The sequence below is a fragment of the Parasteatoda tepidariorum genome, chromosome 1 (genome assembly GCF_043381705.1).
Source record: "Parasteatoda tepidariorum isolate YZ-2023 chromosome 1, CAS_Ptep_4.0, whole genome shotgun sequence".
Classification (NCBI taxonomy): domain Eukaryota; kingdom Metazoa; phylum Arthropoda; class Arachnida; order Araneae; family Theridiidae; genus Parasteatoda; species Parasteatoda tepidariorum.
The window spans coordinates 62,610,449-62,626,889 of NC_092204.1; the positions used below are offsets into that span (position 1 = coordinate 62,610,449).

At 30.6% G+C, this 16,441-nt stretch overlaps 2 protein-coding genes across 3 annotated transcripts in view; one reads left to right on the forward strand and one right to left on the reverse strand.

The window, feature by feature from the left end:
- Window positions 1-4,174, forward strand: part of LOC107441852 (Paramyosin) — a 54,842-nt gene extending 50,668 nt beyond the window's left edge. For both annotated transcript variants that reach the window (XM_043038769.2, XM_043038770.2), the window contains exons 15-16: window positions 578-778; window positions 2,992-4,174. In XM_043038769.2, the coding sequence (XP_042894703.1) occupies window positions 578-778; window positions 2,992-3,189 (399 nt within the window). In that variant the 3' untranslated portion in view covers window positions 3,190-4,174. The remainder of the gene's footprint in view (window positions 1-577; window positions 779-2,991) is intronic.
- LOC107455746 (zonadhesin) overlaps window positions 1-16,441 on the reverse strand; it is a 346,128-nt gene that overhangs the window by 7,904 nt on the left and 321,783 nt on the right. The gene's annotated exons all lie outside the window — the stretch shown is intronic.

Consider the following 16,441-nt stretch of genomic DNA (forward strand, 5'->3'; position numbering starts at 1 on the left):
GCATTTGCTGTAGACGGATGATAACATATCTATGGTAACATTCTGTGTTCTTTACACAAGATGTAAAAAACAATTTTTTTTTTAAATGGCAAGCTTTAAAATCTGGATGGCGCTTACGAACTCTTATGACTGAAATACTCATAGATGTTAACAACAATATATGACATTATCAAGCAGTGGGTAATTAAAAAAAATTACTCGATTTCTTTTAACATGAAAATATCAGGTTGAAAATTAAAATGTTCCTTGTTTAATTACTAAAACAGCTAAATTGTACGGTTATTTTTATCCCATGAAAATATTGATTACTATATTTTACGCATGAAGATCGAAGGTAGAATTCTAGTTGATAGATCGTCAAAGGATTGAATTCAAACTTTTTTGACCATGTATAAAATATTATTGAAATATACACGAAAACAAGTCATATTTTTATATTTTGAGCATTAGAGGCCATAATTACTTACTTTTAAAATATAAAATCATTATATTATAACTATTTAAAATAAAATAAAACTTATCTCTGCCTTTTTCTTGAAAGATGACAGCATTTAATTTAGGAGTTTTTATCATTTAGATCAAGGATGTTGAGATAGAAATGGAAGAGGAGAAGAGGCGTCACTCCGAGACTCAGAAGAGCTTGAGGAAGAAGGAGACACGCCTCAGAGAATTGGTCTTGCAATGTGAAGATGACCACAAGACAATCTCCATGCTAAATGATGCGACAGAGAAACTGAGTGAGAAGGTCAAAATGTACAAGAGGCAGCTTGATGAACAAGTAATTTATCTTCAATAATTTCTTTCATTAACATAAATCAATTAGGCAATCTAAGTAGAAAAACTATTGTAAAATAATTTAGAATAGCTTTTACACTTTCAATAGTAATTTACTGATATCATACATTTGTTTGTCCTGAAAAAAATGAGAAAGACATACATACGTTAAAGTCACACTCTAGTATGAACTATGGAATTCCTGAAGTTTAATAATACTTTTCTCAAAGTTAAACTTTTTAGAGTTCAACTTACATTTCTAAAAAACTATTGACTACTTATGAAATATCTATGCAATGTTTAAGCAAGTATAGTCGCGTTCGGTTCAGTGGTTAAGGCACTGAAATGCTCTTGTAAAGAACTGGGGGTCCAATCTCCGATGGTGGCTTGAAGCCCACCCGGGTTCAGATCAATGCGCACCAGCTGAGCCGCGATGGTACACGGGATAGAGCGTTCGCCTTCCATTGAGGTGAACCGGGTTCGAATCCCAGTGATGGCTGGTCGATACGAATCCGCATCTGGCTTGTAGCTACCACGGTGATGACGGGAAATATCCTCATGATGTCATGAGTTAGAGTCCCTTTGCCGTCAGGCTAACTGTGAGAGGTTCTCGTGGTCTTCCTCTCCATGTAAAGCAAATGCCGGTTAGTTCCATCACAAAGTCCTTCACGAAGGCAAATTTCTCCCAATACTTGATCCAGGAGTTCCCTTGTCTTCTGGATTGGGTTCAAAATTACAAGGCTATGGAGTTGAACATTAGCAGTCGTAAGCCCAAAAATTGGGTCGACTGTTCAACGACGGTTATAAGATATGAAATGAACACCGGCTTGTCTGAGAAGTTAAGGAGGTGCGCAATGCTGACCACATTGCAATTATCATACCACTAGTTACGAAATTGGGGTATCTTAATCTTTATAGCCTTCCCTGGTCCACAATGAACTGTTGCGCAAATGCTTTAATTTCATGCAAATTTAAGATTGAGTGTTTTATAATAGTTTAGACTGACCTATTTTGTATTCATAACATAACTTTTTGATAAAACGTAGCAAACAAAATAAGTATATTTAAAAAATGTAAGTAATATTATTCTAGTGGCATTAAGCATAAGAATATCGTGAGAATTAAAACTGTGCGTATTCTAATTTAAAAAGACAAGCACAGTAACTTTTATATTTATTATTACAAATAATTATGTTAATTTGCAAAAAATATTTTGAAAGCTTTAATGGCAATAAGAACCAAATGTGCTTTTTCCGAGGAATTTTATCAATATTATATATGTTACTTACTTTTTCAATAGTGGTATTGTTTTATTTATTTGTTACATGAAAGTCTGAATATTCACCGAATTTTTACTGCATTATTTAAAAGTCAAATTAGAAGAGATATACTGAAAATTAAATTTTTAAAATAATTATTTCATTGAATTAAATTTACTTAATTCATATAAAGTTCGTTTTTGGTTAAAGTTCTGAAAAATTTTCTTGTTATAGTTATTTAGGACAAAAATTTGAAAGTTGTACTAGTTTTAGTATGTTTCTTCAAGAAAATAGGAATACAGAGTAGGCTTTAGTATAATATCAGGTTAATGTGAAACTCCCTGCCCGATTAGCCAAGCGAAATTCATTATATTTTATTTTTTTTAAAAAAGTAACTATTCATGAATATTCTATTTTCCATATTTTTCTGTCTCTGAGCATTTTACACATTTTTTAAATTCCTTCTTTTTGTAGATATTACATTTTCTTTTTCAAAAAAAGCTGCAAGAATGTCTTAGGTTTTTTTCTATCGAAGGAAATTTTTATAATTTAAAATATTTTACCAAGTGCAGTACATCTGAGTTTGCCAAGTTAGAAATCTGAGTTAACATGATCTGGAGACCACGTTCAGTGGGATGAGTTAACAGTGCTTGTTGAACTAGCAACGATTGATGTGCTTTTTCAATTGACTAATATGTTTTCTTTTTGCTTTTATTTCAGCACTTAGTTAATAAAGTCACTCTTAAGTACTTTTCCCCAATTATTCATTGATCACATTCCTCTGCTATCTCACTGAACGTATAACTACATTTTTTGTGTTGTCTAGATCGGAAACCTTTAAGATCACTTTATATTAGGAAACAGTAGCCTTAAACGTTTATGTTCATTTTCACCAGGTTGCTTTTTTATTACATTTTTCATGTGTTTGAAATTTATTAAAATGATTTAATCTTTTTAGGAGGGTATTTCTCAACAAAATCTTACTCGAGTTCGAAGGTTCCAGCGTGAATTAGAAGCCGCAGAAGATAGAGCAGAAGCTGCAGAAGGCAACTTGTCTATGATCCGTGCCAAGCATAGGTCTTGGGTAACCACCAGCCAAGTGCCCGGAGGAGTTCGACAAGTCTTCGTAACAGAAGAAACCTCAACCAACTATTAAATGTTGCATTCATAACATTGCCATTCGCTAGAACGAACAATCTATAGGCTATAAATACATTGGAATTATAACAAAAGTTCAGTTGAGTAGGGGAAAAACTATTTATTTCAAAGTCTTTGGTATGCCACGAAATTTTCTGAAGATTCTTACTTTAAATATTTTTAAAATGAATTGTGATATAAAATGTGCCGGTATTCCATTTAATGAGGAATGAGACTTTTAAACTTTTGATTATCGTGTTGCTATTTTGAGAGTCATAATTTAAGCGTTTTCTTTACATCAACTGTTCTTTTATTATAGTACCAATATTTTTAAACATTTTTGCTTAGTTATGGAAGAAATTAAATTCATTTTACTATGAGTTTCGATTCACATTGCTGTTTCAAGATTAAAAATATGCGTATGCTATCACAAATTGCATCATGTACCGTCAAGACAAATTTACCGTTTATATATATGCAAATAAACTATAGAATGCAACCAAATATACTATTATTGTTCATGTTTTTTAATTGCTATATAAGCTACTTTATATGAAACGCCAACTACACAACTATTAGTATTTCATGAAATCATATTCTTATGTTATTATATCGAAAACTAAGACCATGGGATACATGGTCTATAGACCATGGGCACAAGAATACTTTGCCTTTAGTTTAATTATTGAAATACTACTTCTTATGGAGGATAATGCGGTTTTAAAATTCTGTATCACATTCAAACTTGTTTTTAAAACTTTTAGCGAAATTCTCTTGGAAAAGCACGAGAATTTATTGTGCTTAGTTTTACAAGATCAGCTTCAAGCTTCGCTTTACGAAATTTGAGAAATTTTTAAATTTAGACCTTATATTTTACTTAAACTGAACTTGGACAAGCCATTTTTCTTACTTTAAAAATGTATCTGTGAATGAAATATTTGCTTGTTATTTATTTTGTAACACCGAACAATGAAATAAAGTTCAAACTTGTTTTTTTCTGAAAACATTTATGACATTAAATACATTTACTGAGTTGATGAACATTTAATGTATTAAAACAATGTATTTCTATAACACACAAAAACATTTTAAATGAAGAAAATATTGGGGGAAATTTTGACAACACTCAATTTTCAAGTTTAGGAACATGTTATGGTTTAATTTAAGCTTAGAACATTAATTTATTCTACAAAACATTTAAAATGTTATTCTGTAAATCTAAATAATGAAAAGAATAGAAATTAGCAAGCCTAAAAAATTTGTAATACAGTGATAATAATTCGTTAAAACTTCGTTAAATATTACTATTAGTGCCTTTAAAAATTATTTTTGAGAATTACAATCATGGTTAATAAATATTCATTTTCCCGAATTAGCATGATGAATAAAAATGAAAGCAATACTCTAAGTTCTAATTCAATGGGAAAATGTTTGAACAAGTTTATAAAATGCATCTTATTGCTATTTGCTAAAATTATTGTAAAATAGTAAGTTTATAAAATTAGTACAATTAAGAACAATTAAAAGGAATTTCACACTTTACATTCAGATCACTTAATATCGGACCTTTTCTTACTTGAACTACGCCTGTGAAAGCTGCTATTGATTCATTTTAAATCTGATTTTCTCCAATTTACTTATGTTTGACTAAATTCATTTTTTCACTTGTTCTTCAATTGTAAACAATGGACAACTGGTCAATTCTTCTTTCAGTGACATAACTAATTTAACTGTTAACCGAGGTTAAAATCAAAAATAAATATCTTGCCCATAAAAGCCAGTTTTTTTTTATTTTTTACTCTGAATATAAACAGAGACCGGCTCTAAAGTATGCAAAGAGGTTTTTCCTTTCCTCATTAATACACAATGCAAAATTCGTTACGTATTAGAATGGTTAAACCCCTTTCCTTGCTCTTTGAAGATCAACTTACTTATGAGAACTGATATGAGGCAAACAAACATTCAAAACAAAATAGTTTAGAGGCTCCGCCCCATTTGCGTTAGGTATTAAAAAGACTAGCAAAAGAGAAATTTCATATAACTTGCCATTCTCACCAGAAAAAGAACCAAAAAGAAACATTTTTTTAACCATTTTTTCTAATAATTCGTCTATAACAAGGTTTAAGAAGTGATCATAATTATAGAACCGAATGAATATCGGATTGGTAATGGAATGTTTTAGCTATCTTTCAAGCAAAGCATTAACCCATCCTCTTGTCCCTCGGTAACTTAATACTAAAATTTGTACATTTTACTCAAGAAGATAGCGCGGTAAATATTTTTCTAAATATTGGTTATAAAAATGATACATTTGGCTCTACGTTTGAAAATATGCAAAATTTTTCAAACCATGCTTAAAATTTTCAATTTAATGTTAAGACATTAAAATTCATATGGATAATTGAAAACTTCAATACAATTGCTCTTAAACTTATTATTATATTTTTCCTACAGTGTTCAGATTTCATAAAATTATGAGCTTCATATTATTTCTTCCTGCTGCATACTTTTCATAAATAATTTCAATCTTTAAACAATATATCTATACAGAATAATCTTTATTAGGATCCAGATATGCAGATTGTTCCGTAATTACAGACCGTAATAAATCGAAAAATAATTTTTAAGAGTGGATAAAATAAAAACACTTTCTAAATCTAAATGATCACATCTGTGAAAGGCAGAACTGAAACATCAAAACCCATAGAATTGCAAGATAAAACAGATAAAAGTTGGAAGGTTATTGTAAGAAGCAACTTCGAGTTTCATAAAGCAATCAAAATGGTTTTGATATTTCCCTTTCCACTTTTCACACTGGCAACTTCATAAATTTCTTTGTGTACTCTTAAAATGTATACTTTACAAATCTGACAAGGATTCTATAAAGAAATGTTAAGAGTGATGACTGTGTAACACCCTCTATATGAAAGCACCAACACTCATTTCTGAAAAGAAATTAAACAGTTCACTTTCGTGCAAAAACTTTTGCGTTTCGTAGTTTTACCCAAATATAAACGACTTAATTAAAAAAAATATTGTAATATAGATTTTACTTTGAACATTAATTTATAATTTAGCTATTTCAAAAATATATCAGTTTGGGAAATTAATGTAATTTAATTTTTATTCTAATTATCTTCCTTTCAATTCCTTTAAATTGGAATTGATATATCTTTTTCCCTTTAAAAGTTCAGTCAAAATAGGATTTTAAAAACTCTTATAATTAACATTTTCTAATTATCTCTTACGGTTTAAACATATGAAACAATTAAAATATAATCTAGTCCAAAAAAAAAACATCCGTCGAGTTATTTTTGAACAAAAATATAGAGCACATAAACATTTAATGCGACGACGGAAAAAAATTTTTCTTGTTGGTATAAATAAAATAAAAGATACATATGAAACTAAACTGAATATTCTAATGCAAGAAAATTCGAATCACTTTTTTGAAATGCATCAAATCATTTATGGACATTACGAGAGCTTTTTACATTTACCAACAAAATACAGTAGATGTAGAATTAAAGAAAACTTATTATTAAAATTTTCAAGATATATATTTTGGATTAAATTCATTGAGGTAATTATAATATAATCCAATTTAAATACATGAGTCAAGTGTTTTTACTGAAGTCCTAAATAACTGATTATTCATAAAATTTTTAGTTAGAGAGTCTGATTATTTTACTGAAACATACATATATTTATCTGTGCATGATTTATTTTTATCACTACAACTTACTCACAAATTTTTCATTGACCAAAATTCATCGACCTTATTTCTTATTCTTCTCTTGTAGTAGAGATCTCTCAACATAACTGGTTATTAAAGAGAACTTTCTTCTCTATTTTTAGATTTACGCTCTGTGTGAAAAAGGAGTTTCTCAAAATTGAGCAAAACTGTATTAAAATAGCTCCGAAACAAATAATAGTCAAATTTGAAAATTCCATGTTTTCCAAATTGAAACTGCATATACTCATTTTTGAGCAAAATACGTAGTCTCAAAGGAGATGTGGTGGGAGAAATGTGTCAGAGAGTTCTTCCTTGGCTGGATTCGAACCAAGGACCTTCTGGTTCGTAGGAGGATGCTTTAGTCACTGTAGTTATACACACCAGTCCAGGGTGAGTTAGGTAGAAATACTGACCAACTGACACGTCATGACATGCTAGATTCCAATTTAAATTGTAAAGGATTTCAATGGAACGAACTCTGAAGTTTGAATCTTGCAGACAGCCAATGAATATTTCTCTCATACATTTCTCCTTCAACATTACCTTTAAGACTATGCATTTTCCTCAAGAATGAGTATATGATCTTTCAGTTTCGATACATGGGGTTTTCAAATTCGAAAATTATTTGTTTCAGAGCTATATGACACATGTTTTTGTTAAATTTTTAGAAACCCTTTTTTTACAGTGTAAACTCTCTAATTATTCGAGATTTAGAATTAAGAGTTTACGCAACATACCTCTGTAACTACAAATTAATCATTTGTTTCCTCATGAATGATTCCTTGAAAACTGTGTTAATAGCGTGATTTAGCAAAATAAAATGAAGTTTCATTTTTATACTAAGTATGTACGAATTTTTATATTTACTTTCACAATTTATTATTTTTTAGCAGAATAAATATTTAAAATATTTCATTTCATAAATAATGCTCTTGAAAGAAGTATTTATTATTAGTTTCCTAACACAAATATAATTAAGCAAATAATGTGTTCTAAAACACTAAGGAACAAAAAAAGTCAACTCTTTAAAAGACTTAAAATACTCTGTAAGTAATCTTTCCAGCGCTACTGCCGCGTACTCTTAGACAACTTTTCTGTTCTACAATTTTGTTCACAGCTCCATCTTTCTGTCTACAATATCTTTTTCTACTTCGTTATTCAATGGGGAAATTGTGGTTTAAAGAGAACAAACTTTATACCAGGATTAGTTTGATCGTAAATATGCAAAGTTTAAACTAAAGCTGTGTGGTACATCACGCTGTATCAATACATCGTGGGAATGTCGGTACTTTTAAAATATTACAATAACTATATTTTAAAATTGTTATATTCATGCTGTATCGTGAGTACCACGTCTTACGATAGATATAAAAAGCACGATAATAATAATTATTTTTTTTAATGGCGGGCACTTGGAACTATTGTCCATTGGCCACAGAAAGTGCCAGAACTGCCAGAACACGGCGGTGGAGCAGCGTCGCCCACGTCGCACTACCACAACCCGTTTATAGGGTGGGTCACATTCACACACAAAGGAGAAAGGACATAGAACACAGATAGAGAGAAAGAAACATCCATGCCCTGCCCGGGATTCGAACCCAGAACCTTTCTGATGCGAACCCAGAACCTTTCTGTTCCCTGCCCCCTACACAGGCCGGTCGGCGCACGATAATTATTGACAATGATAAAATCATGATTATTATCGACAACAATAAATATTTACTGCGATAATGTAGCGAACATCGGCAACAATAAATACTGAATATGAAAACATTGTGAATATGAGAGCTTGTATTATTGTTAACGAAACTCGTCAATTACGATATTTTCATAAGTCATTCGAGTAACGAAAATATTGACCATTGCAAATAATTCACAGCAGTAAAAAAAAAGTAAAATATCGAGGTGTGTAATATATCGTAAAATATCGATGTTTCTTGACGATGCTTAAACATGCACAGTAGTGCTTAAAAATGCATCTTAAATCATTCCAATGAATCTCAGTTGGCTACATTGATAACCATTAGTAAATAATAAGCTTGGAATAACTCTAGAAAACGATTTTGTTGGAAAATAGGGTAATACCTTCTACGAAAATTATTTTTCAAATTTCTTTTCAAAACTGAGAGATTCTACATAACTGTTACCTAACTGATACTGCCTTAATTTTTCAAGTTAACTATAGGTGTAGATCGTGACTTTGATTCTAGTCTTCAACGGAAAAAAAAAATTTGGAATTTTCAATCTAAAACTAGTTTGATGTTGTAAATGCAATATTTGTTTTGAATTAATAAATGGTAAAATTTTAAGCATTGTTTATTGCGCAAAATTAACAGTCAAAGTAAACAATTGATGAGTAAACATTACAAATATTACGATTTTTTTTCTCTGTAATATTTTTATTTACTTCTGTTTATTTCATTTTTATTTAATTCTATTATATGATATAGTTTACTTATAACAAAGAAATTAAAAATTAATAGGTTTTTCAAATAGCCTTTAAATAGTAAATGTGAGAAATAAAGGGCACATTTATTGTTTTCCATTAGTTTAGAAAGATTTTTAGTGTTTGCCTTTAAATATGCATTACATTCAACAATAAATCAAAATTAAACTCAAGAAAAGCAGAGAGATGTTAGAAAATTTAAATTATTTAAAATTATTCGTCATAATTTACCTGAGTTGTTAAGAAAACTTGTGCTTTTTTCTTCTTTAACAATTAATATCCAAGCACCTTATAGAATTAAATTTAAAAGATAAAGCAAACGATTACAGAGAAATTTGTAAATTTAATTGAAAATAATAAAAGAAAACGATAATTTTATCATTTAAAAAGTATTTGTGCTTAATACCTCAAGAGGTCGCTGTATGCATTGGGCCAAGAAGTGGCCATTTTTCGCAAGTTTTCCGTATTTAGAAAAAAAGAAAGAACTCATAAATTTTTTGTATGTTTTAGAGACGAATTTTCAATGGTTCTAGCATTAGAGTGTTAACTTCATAGTTTGAAGCTTTAAACAGTTGCGGAATACATTTGCAATCGCGCCGGCCAGGTGGCCGAGCGGTTAGCGTGCCTGACTGCGAAGGTTCGAATCCCGCTCTGGGCATGGATGTTTCTCTCTCTCTCTCTTTGTGCTGTCCTCTGTTGTGTGTGTGCATGATGTGTGAATGTGGCCCACCCTATAAACGGGTTTGTGGCAGTGTGGCGTGGGCAAATGTTGCTCGCCTCCGTGACTTTGGTTCACAGGTGCCCACTGGGTAACGCGAATAAGCAACAATTCTGGCATAGTATAGGCAAAGATTCAAATTCAGTGCCTGCCATTGGAAAAAAAAAACATTTGCAATCGCTTGCTACAATTTTGCTACTTATATATGTATATCCATTTTAAAAAATCATAAAATATTTAAATTTAAGATAATTTTGGGGATAAAAATTATTTTTGTTAGAGCTGAGAAAGTTTTGGAAGCTAGTTTTAATGCATATCTTACGAAAATTACTTGAATATAAAATATATCAAAATTTTGAGGCAAAATAATGATAAGCGACTTATGTCTATATTGATCAAATCCTTCATATATGTGGATTAAAGCAACATTTTTCAGTAGAACAAACAATGATCAGTTTCTCACAGTAGACAAGTTTTTAAATTTAAAATTTTAAATTAATTTTTTTGTATAAATCTTATTTCTGGTGATTATTTAGGAAAAGAAAAATTTTAAATTTACTTATATGATGATAAATACGATTTAACTTTTAAACACTGCATAACACACATGTAATAATTCAACAGCTTGAAAGCACGAAAATTATTTTGGAATACCTTATTTTATTTAAAAATAGTTTAAAGTTTAAGCTTTATTGTTAAGTCTAACTAAACTAGTTATTATAAACCTAAATATCAACAATGGATTACGAGAAAAGAGATCGATAAAGTTTGTTACTGATTCTTTAAATTCATTTAGACAAAATAATGTATAAAGAGAGAGGACAAAAGGTCATTGAAATGCTACGCTGTATGGTGGGTGGTATATTTTTGTTCTAACAACATCAGCAAAAGTCTTATCTTTCAACTGAGACAAATTCTGATACGCTCTTTGTCAACCCACGCCAATGTCATCATTTTATGTTTTGGTAATAGATTTTAGTGGGTATGATTTTTACAGAGAGTTTTTTGACGATTTCTCTTCAAATTTAAATTAAAAATAATAAAAGAAAACATAAAAAATCATTTGGCTAAAATTAGCCATAAATCTTTTGCGCTTCGCCACTTCCTTTATTTCTTAATTTGAAGATAAATTCTAAATATGAATAGTTAAAATAATATTGTAAGAATGTTTTGATTTGAAATTTAAAACAGTATTTTTTTTTAATTCCTGACAAAAATTTGATAAAATGTATTCGAATATACAGTGTGTCCCGTAACATATTACCCTTATTATATGTTTTTAGAATGCTTGTTAAAAATTAATCCGCAAAAACCAACACTTTTGAAATTAAGAGAAAAAAAATTTATGACTGTCAACAGACTTTTGAATTCTATTGACGAAACTTCTTAATAGTAAAATAACAAAGAATGAAACTGAATTTTGTCTTGGTTCATTTAAAACAAAAATTCAGGAAAAATTAAAGATAGAAGAAGTGATAGTGGTATAAGTGATAAAAAAAAGAGTTAAACACTATGAATGTAGGCATAATTTGTAGTTCTAAAAAACATCATAGAATGTTTAAAATAAATTGTCCTTTTAAAATTCAAACATGATTTTGCTTTAAAAATCTAGCACTTTGCTCCATTAGCGAACTAACTCAACAGTTTCAAAAAGGTTGAGACGATGCAGCTTATTTCAGTAATTAAGTATTGTCTTGAAAGTATTTCTTTTAAGCAAAAAAGGAAAGCATTGTTCCACTTTTAGCGCATATTTAAGAAAAAACTGTGTATAAGACACTGCGTTTTCTCTGAAAATAAAAGTGGTAGAAACTGTTTCACCAAGCAAGTGAACATCTGGAAAATTGTAAAACATTGAGGAATTGAGTGTAGAAATATAAATACCAGATATCCAAGGAATTTCTTTAAAACAAAAAAAAAGAAAGAAAGGAAAAGAAAATAGATGCCCCTTGTTCTTAGAAATGAAAAGTCCCAATTTTAATATCATTATTTATTTATTTATTGGCTGAATCCCGTTCTTTGTACAAGGTGAAAAAATAAGCATCAACTAATCAGTAGATACTGAGCAACACTACAAAATTGTGTACAAAACATTAAGACAAATACCGACAGAAATAATAAAGTTAAAATAATTTCATTGTTTTTTGTTTATATATATTATTTGTTACCCTTTTTGGTAGCTATACGTTATTAAATTGAGCCAAACACGTATTTAATAGTTCATCCCATGAAAATACATATTAACTACATTTAGTATCATCTGGCAAAATGCTGTTGCTCGGGACAAGTCATGATATGTATTTAAAATTTATCACCGTCAAGCTAATTTTCCTGTACTTATATCTTCGAAGGGTCTTAAAATATCTATCATAAAAATGTACAGTATTGGTGCAGCTGTAAACGTAATAAGACATTCGGTTGTAAAATACTTTTTACCTTTATAAGATTATATTTGATGTATTTTAAAATGGCACCAATCACCATGATGCCTGAAGTAATTATTAGAGAAATTAATTTTTATTGGCATCAATGATAATTTTGGTATTTTTTAATGTTTATATTAAACGAGTTAGCTACCTTACTCATTCTTTACAGTTCAAACTATTTTTAAAAAATTTCAATTAATGTTATATAATGTTTTATAGTAACATGTTTTAAAAGCATAACTATAAATAAACTAAAACGTGGTTTCAGATAACCAATTTGATCTCGTAGTCCGCCTGATAAGCTGCAACGATCACGTTGATCATTCAGCTAATCTGGCATAGCGAATGAAAAATAAGTATTAAATAACGAGCTGTAAACATTCGATCACAGCTATAAGCTTGCAAACTTCATTAATGTTTTATTTAAAATATTTGACTAAACTGAATCGTTTATAGTTTACATTAAAATAATGGCTTCCGCTAAACTAATCAGAAAGTTCCATTTTTTGAATGTCTCTGAATAAAAGAAAATTAAAAATAGAGAATCGGGCTACGTAATTTGTTTACAATTGTACTCATTTAGCTTCAAGTTGAATGTCTTATTTTTAGAGGCTATGGTATACCCGCAATCCAGTAAACACACGAGCAAATTCTTTATTTTATTATATTAATAAATCCTTTATAGAAACAAAAACAAATATTCACCGAAGAGCGATTACATTATGACCACCCTCCATCTATGCTCGCCCAGGTTTTCATGGTTTCTCGCCTTGGAACAATGTTTTCATGGGGCACATTAGGACCCATAGTCCTCATAGAACAATCCCTGACGTCTGTAAGCTACTTGAACATAGTTGCAGACTAGGTTCACCCATTCATGGCAACCGTTTTCCCTGCGGGGGATGGTGTTTACCAACAGGATAATGCACCATGTCATAAGGGTCGAATCGTCGAGGAGCATTCCAGTGACTTTCAAGTCATGTCTTGGCCCCCAAATTCACCTGACCTTAATCCAATAGAGCATTTGTGGTCCTACTTAGAAAACCAAATTCGTGCTGCCATGCTACCCCCTCGCAATGTGAGGGAATTCCAGGATTAGTTGGTGAGCGCTTGGTACCAGATACCTCAGACTACCTATTAGCACCTTGCGGAATCAATGTCACGGCGAGTGCTAGCAGTTTTGAGGGCTAAAGGTGGGCCTACTTGTTATTAGCAGGGTGGTCATAGTGTAATGACTCTTCGGTGTATATTGATAGTATAAGCATACTCGTAACTTGCGACATTCACGTACATTTCGTATTGACTTTCTACGAATTTTTATGTTACAAAACATATCCGCTGTTGCCATTACATATTTACAAAAAATATGCTCCTACATGTGTAGATTTATTTATTTATTGCACTTTTACGTAATTCGCTGTTTTCCAATATTTTATTTTTATGAGCTTTCATTAATTTGTTTTTTTTTTATTTGTCTGACACTTTTTACTAACGATAGTTCAAAATTATACTTGTTTACTTATTGCAGTAAAAACTTTTACACCAGAACTGCTAAAAATTAGATGCATTAAATTAGTGATATTATTTAATTATTTCTATAAACTAAGTTTTTAGCACGCAATTTAAATCGATAACAAACTATATTTTTTACATATTTAATCAAATAAATCCCCGTTGTAGGCTTGCTGCCCACCCAGCTTCAAGTCAATGTGTGCAATCTTGTTAGTGATGTAAAAGTGACCGGTGCGTAAAGCTGACCGCATTACCATTACCATGCCGTTGTTTACGAAATTGTGGAACCTTATCATCCATGATCCCCATGATAACAGCGGGATGAACAATTATAGTTCACAATAGAGCATTCGCCTTCCAATGAGATAAACCGGGTTCGAATCCCACCGATGGCTGGTCGATACGAATCCGCATCCTGCTTGCACAGACCACAGTGCTGACGTGAAATATCCTCGGTGGTAGACGGATCATAAGTTAGAGTCCCTTTGCCGTCAGGCTAAGCGTGAGAGTTTCTCATGGTCTTCCTCTCCATGTTACGCAAATGCAGGGGGGGGGGGGAAGTTAGTTTTCCATCAAAAAGTTCTCCACGAAAGCAAATTTCCCTCAGTACTTGATCCAGGAGTTCCCTTATCTTCTGGATTGGGTTCAAAATTACAAGGCTACGAAGTTGAACATTAGTAGTCGTAAACCCAAAAATTGGGTCGACTGTTCAACGACGGTAATACAGGGTGTTCCAAAATTATCTTTACATCACCTGGCTTGAAATTGATTACAGACTGGAAGTGCTTAGGGTCACCAATGGTGCGCATGTTGAAGTGTACTAAACAAAACTTTATTAGTTGCAGTAATACATGCAAAAGACAGAATATAAATATCTTGTTTATTTTCGAAGTTATGAATTTTTGAAGTTGTAAAGAGAATTTTGGAACACCCTGTAAAATAAAATAATAGTTCCCAGTAATGATTTCCAGTAATAGTTGCTGTAAAATCACTGAATCACTCTAATTAAATAAATACTACTGTAATAATTATGGTATAATATTTGAAGAATAAAAATAGATTTTTCGTATGATGCACCCAAAATGCCGGTAATCCCGTAATTTGAACCATAATTTTTTACCGTGTAGCTCACGTATCAGGATTAAAATCCTGATAGTGTTCCTTAACTCACCTAGAAGTTTGTTACAACATAAGATTATTGTTAAAAAATCTCATGCAACGAAAAACAAAAAAAAAATTTCTTGCGTAAAAAATTAATAAATTGCTATTTGCGTAAGATATGATAGTGGATTTACAGTTACACGCATTGTTTTGTGGTATTAATCAACACAAATTAAATTAACTATTTAAATGTACAATGAAGCATTCTTCAACATAATCTCCATTAAGTAAATATAAATATTTTTTTCCAAAAAAAAGATATATTATATTTCCAAAAACACGTTTGATTACGGTGATTACTGTTATCTATCTACAAAAACTAATCCTCGTGTTTACAAACTTTTCGATATGTATGTAAAGAGGTTTTACGTTGAAATGTGGGTTCCTAGGTTAGTTCTATTTTTATTCGGCAAAGGATTCGGAACGTGTGGGCTGATGTGAAAAATCGCAATCACGTTGTAAGCCAAGCGTTCAAGGACTTTTTAACGAGAGGGGTTACCATAACAAAAATAGTCTACGCTAAAATACATTTAAATTAAACTACTTATGTTAAAAATCAAATAAATGAGATTCAAAAGAAATTAGCCTTCAGTTTATACCATTGTGGGATAGCTTCAGTTTCAGTTTATACCAATACTTGCCTTTCTATTATACAGCAGAGTAAAAATTCTGCCATGCAATTGAGAAACACAGCGTGAGTGCTTCACGATAGATTTCGAGAGAAGTAGCTTGACAACTATTTTATACATACTATTTATACTACTATAATATTTACTATATTCTACAAATATATACTATCAAAGCTAAACTATTGGTTTGTTTAAAAAGTAATTTCGTTATTTTTATTTTTTTATTTATTTATTTATTTAATTATGAAAACGAAAACGATTTTCTTATAGTGAATAAATATTTTATTAAATCATATATTGTCCATTCTGGTCCAATACCTTTTGCCATTTTTCTGGCACTAGCATGATTCTACTTGCATTATTTTTTTTGTTTTTTCAGGGTTCTCGAGGGCTTGAAAATTTTAAAAAGTGGTAGCGAAAATAAAACATATGTCAATATTTTAACTTCTGTGTAACCACCACTAAAAATTGTTTTCCAAAAAAAGTATATATGCATGAAAATTCCAGCTTGCTAAACCACTTAATAATAAAGTGGTTTATTAAAATAATAAATATTTTCTAGCATTAACCTAAAAATACTACCACTACTAAAATTTTTCACGAATCGCGGAAACCCTATCTTTGCTGGCAAAATTCTGATACAATA